Source organism: Aphelocoma coerulescens, chromosome 14 (assembly GCF_041296385.1).
Source record: "Aphelocoma coerulescens isolate FSJ_1873_10779 chromosome 14, UR_Acoe_1.0, whole genome shotgun sequence".
Classification (NCBI taxonomy): domain Eukaryota; kingdom Metazoa; phylum Chordata; class Aves; order Passeriformes; family Corvidae; genus Aphelocoma; species Aphelocoma coerulescens.
In genome coordinates, this window is record NC_091028.1 from 9,351,630 (window position 1) to 9,365,609 (window position 13,980).

The following is a 13,980-nucleotide window of genomic DNA, read 5'->3' on the forward strand; positions in this document are numbered from 1 at the left end:
ACGTGCCACGACCCCAAACCCCCATGGCGGAGGCCGATGCCTGGCCAGGGCTCTCTCCCCACGTGGCTGCTCTATCAAACAATCCACTTGACTGTCTGCAGTAATGATTTGTTGCTTGTAAAGCTGCCGTGATTAACTACACTTTAGCCTCCTGGTTTCATGTCTTATCATGTTTCATCTCACACAAAAGACATTTACAGTCTATTTTCAACTTCAAAGCAAATGCTTCTTGCGTGAGCTTTAAGGCAGGCAAATATTTAAGCAGAACCTGTATGGCATTAGTGTCTCTTGATGTTCCCTGCTGAGTGAGGATGGATGGCTATGCCCCAAAAGGCAGGTTTTTCCTATTGTTTTATGCACCAGTGATTAATATTTCATGTTCCCACTGTTACAGATTTGCTGGCTGGCACTGGCCTGCCCTGACAGTGCTTTCTTCATGTCTTACATGTCCAGCTTTTGTGCACTTGGATATAGGGAGTGTGACTCTTGGCAGGGTCCTCTGGGCTTATTGAAGCCTCCTGCCTGAATTTTTTGAATTAAGTTTGTCTCGATGATGTTAGGGAGGGTGGTGTGTTCTCCTTCCCCACCCACACCTCTGTCCTGTCCCTTCATGGAGCCCTTGGCTACCCCAGATTTTGGATGGGTGCTGTGCCCTCCCTCCCTGGCTGTGCCCCCGCCAGGATGGGAACAGCGGGGATGGCACTGGGGGAATGGATCCTGCAGCAGCCAGAGGGTGAGGCTGGGTCCTGCCCTACAGAGCTGTGGGGTATGGACTGGGGTGAGAAGCTGCTCCCATGCCTGGTACCACCCACTGACATCACCCTGGGCACTGCCACCACAACCTGGCACTGCTGTGGGGTTCTACTTCCCAGCTCCAGAGGAGGAAACACAGCGTTTGCACTGGAACCACCACCACTTCCACATCACATTTCCTGAAACCCCCACCAAATTCCCACCCAGCCTTGTCAAGGCAGGATGGAAACAGCCCAGGACCAAATTCCTCTGCTTTGAAGCCCCACTGGTGAGCGTTTGTCACAACATTAAATAGAATAAACCCAGGAACCATGAGGGCCAGCTCTGCTTATCCTCCAGCCTGGAGTTCATCTAATTCAATTAGCATGACCAGTAAATAGAGCTCGTTTTAATTCAGATGCAGGGGTTGTTGTGGCTCGATCCTTTAATTCTAGGAGTAGGGGAGCTCTGGGAAGACTGCCAAGAATTTCTGCAGAGCCCACAATTGCTCCAGCACCGGAGGCTCTGGCTCTGGGTGCTCAGAGGCCACCACCAAGTGATGTTTGGGATGAGGTGGGAGCTTCCCAGAGCACCTGGGAGGGTAAAAGGATTTTAAACTGCGTCATTATTCGGTGGAAAATAAAGACTTGAAAGCCACCGGGAGGGAATAAGTGGTAGAGTCTATTTAAAGAGGAAAAGCTGCACTCAGGAGCGATGCTGGGGCCATGTGTCTGCAGGGCTGTGCTCATTCCTCTCAGATTATTTTAAATTTGAGCATCTTTTCTGCATCACAGTCTATCTTTGTTCCCCTCTGACGTCTTGGGATTTTATGGCCGGGGCTGTTCCTGCCAGCAGCGCCACAGCTCTGCTGGAAATCAACTTCCCTGCTTTAAACCCAATCTCGCAGGCATCCAATTCAAAGCGAGGCTCCAAATTAGTTAATCTCGGATTAATTTAAAATGCTGGCTCCAATGGGTGAAGCACCAAGGCTCTGGCAGGGATGCAACACAGGCAGGAGGTGCTGCCTCTCCCAGCACATCCCATGTCTGTCCGTCCATCCATCTGTCCAGGTGTGGGACGCTGATCCCCGCAGCTCCCTGCTGTCTGTCGGGATGAGCTAACCCCGGGTAGTGGGACAGAACTGGGGTGCTGTGCTGGTTTCCTGGGAATTCTGGCTGGAAAAGGGGAGGGTTTGTGGGTGCAGGTGTGCGGTGTGAGGTCAGTGAGGGGTCAGGGGTTGAAGTAGCCGGGGAGACCCCTCCAAGCCGAGAGAGGGGTGGTGCCAGGCCGGCACCTCTGCCTCAGCAGGGATTAAATGGGAGCAAGGAGAGGCTGGGATTTGCCAATACCCACCGAGGGGTGAGAGGGATCAGGGCGAGATGGATCCTGTCTTCAACTGCAGCTGCTCACATGTGTGAATCTCCCAAATATGTGAGGTATTTGTTTAATTTCTCCATTTGAGGCCGTGTCCTGATGCTTATCAAACCTGGGGCTTGGACCAAGGCTCCGGGGAGGAATTGTGCTCTCCTGTTAATCTAAGGCATAATTTAAAACCTCAAAGTTTGACTCAAATCGAACTGATGTGGTTTGTGTGGGTCACTGCTGGGGCAAGATTGTTTTCACCCGGGGTTGTGCAGGGTCTGAGTTTGTGCTTTGTGAGACAGAGGGGTGAGGGGGATATTTTGGATCCCGGCATCCCAGGGAAGTGGGAGCATCCAAAGGGAGCTGTGACCACCTGAGCTCAGCCTCGGACAGGCTGTACCTTCCGATGCTTCCCAGGCTGTTCCCAGCATCCTGGGGAAATAATTCGGCTGGCGCCGGGGTCCTGCTCCACCCGCCCGGCTCTCCCCGGGGACCTGCGGCTGAGCCGCGCTGCTGCTTCCCGGGAGAGCTCTGCCCGCGGCGCTCCAGCCCACGAGGAAGCTGAAATGACTGCAAACCATAAAGGAGTCTGTAAAATTAGCGGCTAATTAGCAGCGACTGCAGGGTACATCGCACCGCGGGCCGGCTGCGCTCCCCAGCCCCAGACATTCGCATGCGCCCGTAGCCCTGAGCCACCACCTTGTAATTGAGAAATTAGGGCAAAACAAGGGATTTGTTGCTACAAATGATAGGAGGAAATGGAAACACCTCCCAGCAGAGCTCTGGCAAGGCAACATCTGCCTCCTGGCACTGCGGTCCCCAGGAGGGAAGGCAGAGTGGCAGCGCGGCCGTGGCTGCGCCTCCTGGCAGGACTCGATCCAGCAGTTGGCGAACGCGGGGCACAGGATGTAGCCATGGGTAGATGTGGGCTGGAACAGGGTCTGGTGTCCCTTGCCACCAAATCTATTGTCCCCTGCTGCGGCACGGAGGGACGGGCTGGCACAGCCCTCCGAAGAGGGAGGGGGATGGACCAACCAATAACCAACCAAGCAAAACCAAACAGAAAAAAATCTCATGGATCAACAAACAACCCCCGGACACGGGTTATTGTTGGTGAATTTCAGGGCTGGGATTTTCCCTTCCCTCTGCTCCGGTTGCAGGCAGACCCGAGCCGGGCAGCCGCGGAGGGGCCGAGGACTGCAAAGCATTTGCTGCAGAATCTGAAGAATTTGGAGTGAAACCCCCAAAGAAATTAAGGACAGATGGGTTAGAGGGGAAAAAAGAAACCCAAATTCCTTCTGCTGCTCAGTGCTTGCCTCCAGGGCACTGCTGTGGCTGTGCTGAGGGCAGGGATGGAGGGATGGATGGATGGATGGATGGATGGATGGATGGATGGATGGATGGGCATCTTTCATGCCAGGCAGCTGCTGTGAGGACACCAGAACTGGGCCCAGGGGATGAAGCTCCTGTAGCACCCAGGGCCATCCCCACTCTGCCCATGGCTGACCCTGATGGGCCTTGGGGACTCGGGGCTCTTCTGGAGCTCCCTGGTTCCCATCCCGCAGTGGAGCCGCTCCTCAAGCGGAGCAAACAGTTCCAGGCGAGGCTCCAAGGCCGGGCCGACCCCAGGGGCTGCCCGGGGTGTGAACCCCATCCCCACCCCCGTGTTTATGTGCCGTAATCACTGGGATTAGGAGTTTTCTGCTCGGGCTGGCGCTGGCAGAGTCACCGAACACCTGCCTGCTGACTTCAGCACCTCAAATATTTCTGATGCAATTCGTTTTATTCCCCTCCTAAAGCAAACGCGACGTGTTAATGGGTAGAAACGAAGCATAATTGTTCCTTTGTGTGAAATCAGCCGGGGGAAATCGAGGCAGTTTGGTTGCAAAATCGGAGCTGCAGACTGGTTTGGGGTGGGACCCACCTGGGCTTGGGATGGCCGGGAGAGCAAAACTCCTGTGGGGCTGCTGACGGGAGGAAAGGCAGCAGGCAGGGATGGGAAATGGGCATCCCCTCCTCTCTGGAGGTGCTGTGGGTAACGACTGGGGGACAGGTCTCGTCACCAGGGCGTTTGATATGTTCCCATGTGCCAGGCTGAGGGAAACGACATCCAGATGAAGCCACCGCTGGCACTGCCGCGGCCGGGGCGGGGGATGAGGCCGAGTGTTTGCGGATGCGGCGCTCCAGATGCAAACAATAAGGGCAGCGGATCTTGATTTCATCTGTCAAGTAATTGGGCTGGAAGTCTGTGATGGTAATGACTCCACATCAAGCGCTCAGCGCCCACATGTGACCCGTCCCCGGCCGGGGGGCGGGGGCTGCAGCCCGCGGTGGCCGTGATGAATATCCCCCAGATGTTCTCCCCCAGACGGTGTCCCCCAGGGGAGGCCAGACCCACACGTGTGTTGTTAATAACGCCAAAGATCTGAGGTTAGAAACGACCACGGGGCGTTCACGTGAGCCCCGGGATGGTGGGGCCTGAGGGCTGGGCCTGCTGGGGGGCGGTGGGAGAGGGGCTCGGGGGGGCTGGCCCCATGTCCTGGCTCTGTGCTTGGAGCTTCTAGCACTGAAGAGCCCCCTGACACCCCATCAGGCAGCTCTGGATGCTCTGTGGAGGCAGAGGATGCTCCGAGGAGCTCCGACAGCCATGAGAGTCGAAGATGGGGGTGACACGAGAGACAGGGGTGTCCTGGGAGGCACATCAGGGCAGAGCCTAAAGGCTTCTCCCAGTTCTGGGGATCACAGGCACTGGGCCCTGAATTTAAGCCCCTGACCGCCCTTGGGTTGTTGTCTCCAAAGCTCTCCAGCACTGGGATGCAAATCTCGTCTGTGGCTGCATGTGATCCCAAGGAAGTGCCAGGAGAACACCCTGGTCCCCTGTGCCAGGCTGCTCCGGTCCCCTTGGCACTGCCCTGGGGACTTGAGTCCTGGTGCAGGAGGGAATTATGGCATGGAGAGGGGTCTACCTGGGTTCCACTCCAAAGCTGTGATCCTAAAACCTCTTCCCAGCATTTTGGATTCATGGGTCTCCTGTTTTTATCTGTGCTCAGAAGCTGGGTCTGGTGGTGGGTGAGAGCCAAGGGGGGGACAACCATCTCCGGTTCCTGTGCTCCCTCCAGAGAGGGCTGTTGGCTCTTCCCTTCTCCATGGGGCAGGGTCTGTGCTGTTGGGATGTGTTTGGCAAGAGGAGGAGGAACAGGTCCTGGGTGGATGAGCTGGTCTGGGGATGGGACCTTCTGCTCCAGCTGACTCCAGTGGGGAGTGACAGGAGAGTCCTGGAGCACCAGCACCCAAGCATTTGGATGATCTGAGGTGTGGGATGCTGGTGGGTACCAGGAGGCCTCGTGATGCTGCTCTGGGGTCCCTGGGGCTGTCCCGACCTGAGGAGCCTCAGGCTACCAGTGGCTTTGCTCCCGTCTCATGTTCCTGAAAGCTCCTGTCGCCAGCCCCGCTCCAGACAATCCCTGGCTGGCGAGCGCTGACCTGCCTTTGTGGGGAGGGGACGGGCCCGCGGGGTCACACAGCACGTGTGGGTCCTGTGCTACGGGAACCAGAAGCCAGCTGACCCGGGGAAGGGGATTCCCGTCACCAGGAGGCTTTGGTTCCTAAATGGGGCTTTTCCCCCAAAGCTTTCCCGGGGGGGTGATGTGAGGGATGCCCGGAGGCAGATCCCGGTGCCGAGAGGTGTGTGGGCAATCCCGGCACCTGCGGATTGTTGGAGCACGAGGAGCTGCAGCCCTGGGGCTGGGGAGCTGAGCGTGCTGCACGCCCTCTCCCACTCTGGAGCCTTTCCAGCCTTTCCCTGCTGATTGCTCCAGCATGTGCATCCCAGATGATGAGAGATGAGCGGGGGATCGGCCCTGCTGGCTGGGTGGGGCTCTGCAGCTGGACCCGGACCCTGCCCTCGCTCCTGCGCTCCCGTTCTGCTCCTCGCTCCCGGGTGAGACCTGAGGTCTGGTTGGAAAGTGGGTGTTTTTCACCCGGAATGCGGGGTAGTGGCTCCAGCAGGAGCTGCTGCCCCCCGGGCCTTGATTTGGCAGCTCATATTGCATCCACTGCTTGGGGAAATGAGTGTCACAGGATCCTGGGGTGGTTTGGGTTGGAAGGGACCTTAAAGCCCATCCTGTCCCACCCCTGCCACGGCCAGGGACACCTTGCACTGTCCCAGGTTTCTCCAAGCCCTGTCCCACCTGGCCTTGGATGCTTCCAAGGATGAGAGCTCCAGGCTGGCCCACGGAGTGGGACTATCCCTGTCTGGTGGGGATGAAAATTCAGGATTCTGGCCTAAAGTGGGAGCCTGATCCTGCTGTTGCTACTTCTGAAATTCAGGTTTTAACTCATTAAACCCTGGAATCTGCATTGCCCACAGAGGAGGTTTGGCTGGGGGTGCAGCTGGCCAGGGTTTGATCCAGTGCTGGGTTTTGTGTCCTTCTTTGACACCACATTTTTTCCTGTTTCCAAACCCCTTCTAAAAGAAAGACATTGGGAGCCTCCTTGCTGCTTCCAGGGAGCCTTTTGAGCCCTCCTTTCCCCCTCCATCCGTTTGAGACATTTTCCTTCAAACCTCACTTTGCGTTTCATTGTTGCTCGGCTCCGCTCCAGATGTTCCAATCCTCGATTCCACACCTTTCTCTCCCTTTGGCCACTGGATATTTGGCTGAACCAGAGCCAAATGAAAGCTACCCCCCACCTGTGCATGGAATTAGCAGCGGGCATGCCAGAGCTCCACAGACTCGTAAATGTGAATGTGGCCATCTGCACCTGGCAACAGGATTTTTTAAAGGCAAACAAGGAAAACACCCCCTGCTCCTAAATGGGTTGAGTTTTTTTCCCCTGGGAAAAAAAGAAAAAAGAAAAAAAAGAGGAAACTTGTAAATGATTTGCTTGGAAAAAGCCATTTCCCACAGACTTGGGGAAGGAGGATGAGTCCCAGCTGCTTGCTGCTGGATTGGGAACAGCTCTGTGTGATTCTTGGCTGGTGTGGGGAGAGTTCAGGACAGGATTCCCCAACCCTGCCCTCCAAGGTGACAAGATGGGCCTGTCTTAGGGCACAGAGCCAGTCCCGCCTGCCCTCCTGGCTTTCCCACCGCAGTGCTGGGGAGAGCATCCTCAGGGCTGCCACCCCTCCTTTGCCATTCTCACTTCATGGGGTGCTGCTGCACCTTCCAGGCTCCCCAGTCTCACACCAGTGCTGTCCCAGTGCCTTTGGCACAGCCTCCAGCCCAGCAGCAGGGAAAAATGCCCCAGGGGCGTGGTTTTAGGCTAAAAAAGCGGAATTAAACCATGCAGTGACCCTATTGGTAGCCTGTTGTAGATGTATTTTAAGCAAGCAATTAGAGAACCAGGAAGTCCCAGAATGGTTTGGGTGGGAAGGAACCTCAAAGCCCATCCAGTGCCACTCTCTGCCATGGGCAGGGACACCTTCCACTATGCCAGGATGCTCCAAGCCCTGTCCAGCCCGGCCTTGGATCTCACCTGCTGTGGCCAGGAGAGGTTCCCTGATGTTCCCCTCTTCCCTCGGAGCTGAGCTGGTGCCTCATTCCCCCACCCCAAATGACATTATTGATTTAGCCCTTCAAGTGAGCACCAGGTGTTGGAACACCAGCAGGAGGAATTCCTGCACTCCCGTGCATATTGACAGGCTGCTCCAGCCGTTATTGGGATGCTTCCAAGCTCATTAGGGAGATGTCTGTTTGCCATGTAATTAACTCTAAATGAGATCAGCAATGAATGTGTCATTATAGTTCCAGGAGTTACTGAGCTGGTAAAGAGCAGGTACAGAGCTGTCAGGACACCCCTGGCTGGTCAGCTGAGGCTCCTGGTGCAGAGGGATGAGCAGAGGTGCAGCAGTAACTGCGGGATGTGAGAGGTGTTGGAGAGGCTGATGGTGGTGAGACCTTATTCATTCCCTGCCCAGGAAAGACAGAGGTGGCTCCAGTAATTCCGCAGGCACTGATCCCACCTCATCCGTGGGATTTTGGGGCTGTAACCTCCACCAGGGCATTAGAACCACTCTAGAATTCCCAATCCAGCTGTGGTCTGCAGCTGGGCAGGCTCCAGGCCACCACCTTTGGCTGCATCCATCACCCACTGCCAACACTGATCCCACTGTGTGGCATCACCTGGTTCTTTCCAAAGGGGACTTTCCCCACTGGAAATGCTCCTGCTGCTCCACACATGCAGCCAGGATAAAGAAATCCCTCAGCTTCCACAGACCTGTGTACCCAGTCACTGAGTTACAACAAATTAAACACAAAAAAGTCACTTTTGTGCCTCCTCCTATCCCTGTAATTTTTTCACTCCCAGGATAACGTGAAATCTGTGTCTCCACCCATGAGGGCACCACTGAGGGAATGACTGCTCCCAGTTTGTGTAAGATGGGAAATGAGGAGGGGAGTGGGCTCAGGGCAGGGCTGGGACAATCTCAGTCCAAGGGATGGGGTTTGCTCCGAGCTCTGTGGCTCTGCCTGCCCCGATAAAAATTGCACATTTCATGTATGTTATTTTTTAAATTGAAGCTTTAAAAAACCCAAACCAGTGGGGTTTTGGCTGCTTTATCCCCTTATTGGGATTATTTAAATCAAAAGCAGAAATGGGGGGAGGCTCCTTTTGTGACTCCAGCTGGATGGGAGCCAGCCACAGCTGCTGGAGCCAGAGGGTGACCGGGGGTCCCATGGTCCTGCAGGTCACTGTCCCAAAGTGCCATCAGGAGAATAACACGGAGCTGGTGCACCCGCATCCTTTTCGGGCTGATGGAGGTCCCCCTGGCAGAACCCTCCCTCCTGGGATGCTGCTGCCTTCCTGAGCCAGGAGAATGGGTTTGTCCTGTCCACGCAGGCTCCACGTGGCTCAGCCCCCGAATCCCAGCGGAGACGGGGCTGGAGCAGGGAGCTGAGGTGACCAAAGGTGCTGCTGGTGACAGGGACAGCAGCTTGCTGGAGTTGGGGGGTGTTTTTGTTGCGCAAACCCCTCTCCCCCTCTGGGAACAGGGCTGTGTGCAGCTCCCCGGAATCGCTGTAGCTACGGGCAATTTTCTGTGCTCGAGTTTTGCAAAACCATATTAAGAAAAATCTCGCCCTGGCGCTGCTGGCTCTCCTCCAGGCTGGAAATTGCATTCCCCTGCTTGAAATTCCTCCCGGAGTTTCAGATGGAGAATGTACAACTTCACTTTCCATCTTGAGCTGCTGTCACACATTTTAATAACAGGGGCTGGGCTCCACCCCAGCGGTGGCCGCGTGCCAGGATTCTGGAGCGAACCCGTTGGAGCGGTTGCAGTGAGCCTTGGGATGGCTGTGGTGCTGCTGGAGCTGTGGCTCAGCCTGGCCCCCCTGGCCCAGCTCAGCCTCTTGGAGTGAGGATGGGGATGGGGCTTGGTTTTTAATCCCTGGTGATGAGTTTTTGGTGTCTCCTTCGCTCCAGGTGAGGGGGAACTGGGTGTGGAGGAGATCAGCTCCATGTGCTGCCCTCATGATCCAAATCAGGAGATGTGATCCATTCCTCCTCCTTGCTCACATCCTGATTCTGTGATATGCTCTGGCAAGCTCTGATGGTCCCACCTGGGTTTCTCCCTCTACATCCTGCCTTTCCCCACTGCAGGACCAGGAGAAATCCTCCTGCAATGTGACATTGATGATGGGTTTTTTCCCCAAAACCCAGTGGATAAACCTCAAATCTTGCCAGGTCCCTGGGGAAAGGCCTTTGCCGAGACCCCAGATGGGACTAGAGCAGGGTGGCTGAAGCTCCTGGTGATATCCCTGTCTGGATGACCCCATGGACACTCATGGTGGGGACCCCAGTGGAGAGTGACCCCGTCTCACAGCCTGGTGGGGCTGTGCTGCTTTAGGGACAGTCACAGCGCTGCTTTTCCAGCGAGTGTCACCGTGCCTGAGGCTGGGGCATCCTGCATCCCTCGGGATGAAGTTTGCCTCCTTTCCTCGCCTCGCCCCGAGCTGCCTTTTATGGGCTGCTCTTTGAACCTGAGCAGTTGTGCTGTATTTGTCCAACACTCGGCTGCAATCAGGGAAACAGCCTCCCTAATTGGATTGGGACGGCCGCAGTAATTGGCTGTTTGGGAGCAGCCGTTTCGAATCAAGCTGTGCGCGCCTTTAATAAGTTTGCTCGCCTTTATCAGCCTGGCAAACTGCGCCGTGGAGGTGACCTGCTAAATGATCCCCCGTGTTTCCAAAGCATTTTTCATCCCCGCTGATCCCCTGAGCTCTTTTCTTTCTTTCTTTGTAATAACAAACTCAGGGAAATCCCAGAAATCCCAGAGCAGCCACGCTGCGGCTCCCGCCTGCCTGTGGCGGTGGGCAGAGGGGGGCTGGAGGAGGGTCACGGTGCTGGGGGGACCAGTGGGGCAGCAGGGGTGCCATCCTGCTGGTTTTGGGATGGGGGACAGGGTGGCCAAGGGGAGCACAGAGCTCAAATGGTGCTGTGCTGATGTTGCTGCGTTTGGCCTCTGGTGGAATTTGTCATCTGTCCTGGATCAGGCTGGACCTTCCCCTGCTTTGGGACCAGCTCAGCCCATGATGGGAAGAGCTGATGCCACTGCTCTGACCAGGGTTTGGCCACGCGCCAGCCCCTCCATGGAGCATCTCCCTCCACAGCTCCCCCTCTGGAGCCACCAGTCCAACCATGGGGATTCCCAAGGACTGCTCACTCCTGTCAGGACCCAGGGAGGGAAGAACAACCCTTGTTGTGCTTCAGCGGAGACAATCGAGGGTGGTGAGGCCCTGGCACAGCCACCCCTGGGCAGCCACTGCCAGCCAAGGATACCAAGCATGGGGATAACATTGCAGAACCCATTTATTCCAACCAAAATGCCCTGATTTTGCTATAAACTTGCACATGAGCTGCTTGTCCTCAATTGCCTGAGCTGCCTGTCTGGTGGGGCCTGGGGTGAATCCAGGGACCCTCCTGCAGGGCCCCCCAGCTCTTCCAGACACGGGGCTGAGGTGACCTTGGGCACATCCCAAGCCCTTGGTGCCTGGCCCCAGATGCAAACTCATGTTTTAAGCCTTTTTCCCAAATTTTGAAGGTGAGAAAGGAAGCCTCTGACTGCACTGTGGGGAGCTGGCAGTGCCAAGAGGCCCCGTGGCACCAGCCCTGTCAGCCCCCCACACCGAGGGTGAGGAGGGTGAGTGCCCCGTGCTCCCCCCTCCCGCCTTCCCAGAGTCTCCCTGGCTGTGTTTGGACAGAAGTTTGTCAGAATGGATCTGTTCTTGCCAAACGTTTCCATTTTGACAAATTGGCATTTTCCAACAGCAACATTCCCCCTCCCAACCCAAACAGGGAGCTGGAGCCGCTCCCGCCTGGCGTGGAACAGCTCCTGTTTCCAATCGCTGACGTAAACCCAACAAGAGCTGGCAAGTGCCACAGTTTGGATGCGTGTTTGTTTATCAAACTGCTCTGATAACAGCTCCGCTTCCTCCGTGTCATCGTTCCTGCCCGGCTTTCCCTGGGGAACTTCGTCCTGGGAGCTGGGAGGGATCTCCGGTTGTTCCCTCCCGCTGGAAAGCTCCGGTGCGGGACAAGCGGGCCCTGAGCAGCCGGCGAGCGCCAGCCACGAGAGGGCACAAAGCCCTGGCCCGGCAGCCAGGCAGCCTTGTCACCGTGTCACCCTGCAGCCCTGCCACCCTGCAGCCCTGCAACTGCATCACCCTGCAGCCCTGTGACCACGTCACCCTGTCACCCTGCAGCCCTGTCACTGTCACCCTGCAGCTCTGCAACCGTATCAGCCTGCAGCTCTATCACCCTGTCACCCTGCAGCCCTGTCATCCTGTCACTGTGCCATGCCACAGCCCTGTCCCCGTGTCACCCTGCAGGTTTCTCACCCTGAAGCTGTATCACCCTGTCAGCCTGCAGCGCTGTCCTCGTGTCACCCTGCAGGTTTGTCACCCTATAGCACTGTCCCTCTATCCCTGCAGGTTTGTCACCTGCAGCCCTGCCCCCGTGTCCCCTTGTAGGTTTGTCACCTGCAGCGCTGTCCCTGTGTCCCCTGCAGGTTTGGCACCCCACAGCTGTGTCCCCGTGTCACCATGCAGTTTGTCACCCCACAACGGTGTCCCCGTGTCACCCTGCAGTTTCTCACCCTATAGTACTGTCCCTGTATCCCTGTAGGTTTGTCACCCCGCAGCCGTGCCCCTGTGCCACCTGCAGGTTTGTCACCTGCAGCGCTGCCACCATACAAGTCCCCATTGATGCCACAGTGGCCCTACAGAATCATCACTGACCCCCAATCCAGCTCTGCTCCACCCTCCCCATCCCAGGCCGTGGATCCCCATCCCTGCCATGCTCCAGCTCTTGGAAGACTTGGGGAATCTAATTATAAAAAGAGTTAATTACATGAACAGGTTAATTAAGACACCAGCCTGGTGCCTACCTGGCATCTGCACTGCTGCTGGAGCCTCCCTTTCCAAAAACACCCACTGGAGCCCCAGGAATGATGAGAAGAGGAGGGAATAAATGAAAGAAGAAAAACTGATGGGCAAATGTGGTGAAGTACAGAGAAATGTGGGAAATCATGGGAAGACGTGAAAACATAGTGAAATGTGGGGAAGTGTGGTAAAAATATGGAAAAACGAGGGAAAAACAAGGGGGAATGTGGGAAAAACATGGGAAAATGTGGGGAAATGTGGGAAAATAGGAGTAAACGTGGGAAAAAGTAAAAAGATGGAATAGCATGGGGAAATGTGCGGTAACGCGGAAAAACAAGCAGAAATGTTGGGGGGGGGGGAAGGAAAATACAGGGAAAACATGGGAAAACATGGGAAAACAGGGAAATGTGGGAAAACGTGCCCTCCTGCCAGGCAGGGCCACGAGTGCTGCCCTCGGCGGGGGCTGCCCCGTCCGGGTGACACCCACGCGTGGGGAGCCCCTGTCCCTGCGGGGATCCCTACTGTACCCCCCGCGTGTGCCGCGCCCCCTCCCCGCTCCCAATCCCCTCCCTCCCCATCCCTCCCCTCCCTTCCCCTCCCCTCCTCGGGGCGTCGCCGCCCCACGCGCGTGTCCTCGCCCTCCCCCGCCCCGCGGGTGGGCGTGGGGGCGGCGCGGGCGGGCCAGGGCTGGGGGGGTGGGGGGGTGGGGAGCTCCGGGGGCCCGGGGCCGGGCCGGGAGCGCGGGGAGCGCGGAGGGGGGCGCGGGGGGCGCGGCGGCGGTGCGGGATGCGCGGCCCCCGATGGGATGTAGCGGGCGGCTGCTGGGACCCGCCGGGGGCCGCCGCGCCTCGCTGCTCCTCACCATGATCCTCTTCTTCACCTACTTCTTCTCCTGCCTGCCCGGGCCCTGCGAGCCGCTGCCGCCCGCGCTGCTGCTGCCGCCGCCCGCCGCGCTGCCCGCGGGGCCGGGGGCTGCGGGGGGCGCGGGGGGCGGCAGCCGCCGCTTCCCCCAGGCCATCATCGTGGGCGTGAAGAAGGGCGGGACGCGGGCGCTGCTCGAGTTCCTGCGGGCGCACCCCGGGGTGCGGGCGGTGGGCGCTGAACCCCACTTCTTCGACAGGTGCTACGAGAAGGGGCTGCGCTGGTACAGGTAAGGGGGCGGCGGCGACGGCGGCGGGGTCGGTAATTAGCGCAGAGCTGCGTTAATTGCCGCCCGGGCCGGGATGCGGCGGCTCTGCAACAGGCGGGTGAGGGCGCGCCGGGTCCCGGGAGAGAAAGGGGGTCCGAGGGAAGGGGAGGGGGGGGAAGAGTGGAGGTCCCGGGTGGGACGAGAGGGGGGCGGCAGCTCCGACCCTCGTCTGGCCTGGGGAAGGGGCTGGCGGCTGCTTTGTCGGGGCTGCTGCTGAAGTCGGGAGCGCTGCGAGTGTGAAAAGCGGTCTCAGTGTCCCCCTTGTCCCCGTGTCGCCGTTTTCCTCCCTGTCCCCGCGTCGCCCCTGTCCCCGCGTCTCCC

General features: G+C 57.7%; 1 protein-coding gene across 1 annotated transcript in view; it reads left to right on the forward strand.

Moving 5' to 3' along the window:
• Positions 1-13,270: 13,270 nt before the first annotated feature.
• The window catches only part of HS3ST6 (heparan sulfate-glucosamine 3-sulfotransferase 6), a 30,719-nt gene continuing 30,009 nt past the window's right edge, over positions 13,271-13,980 (forward strand). Inside the window, exon 1 of the mRNA XM_069029723.1 lies at positions 13,271-13,620. Within this exon, the coding sequence (XP_068885824.1) occupies positions 13,271-13,620 (350 nt within the window). The remainder of the gene's footprint in view (positions 13,621-13,980) is intronic.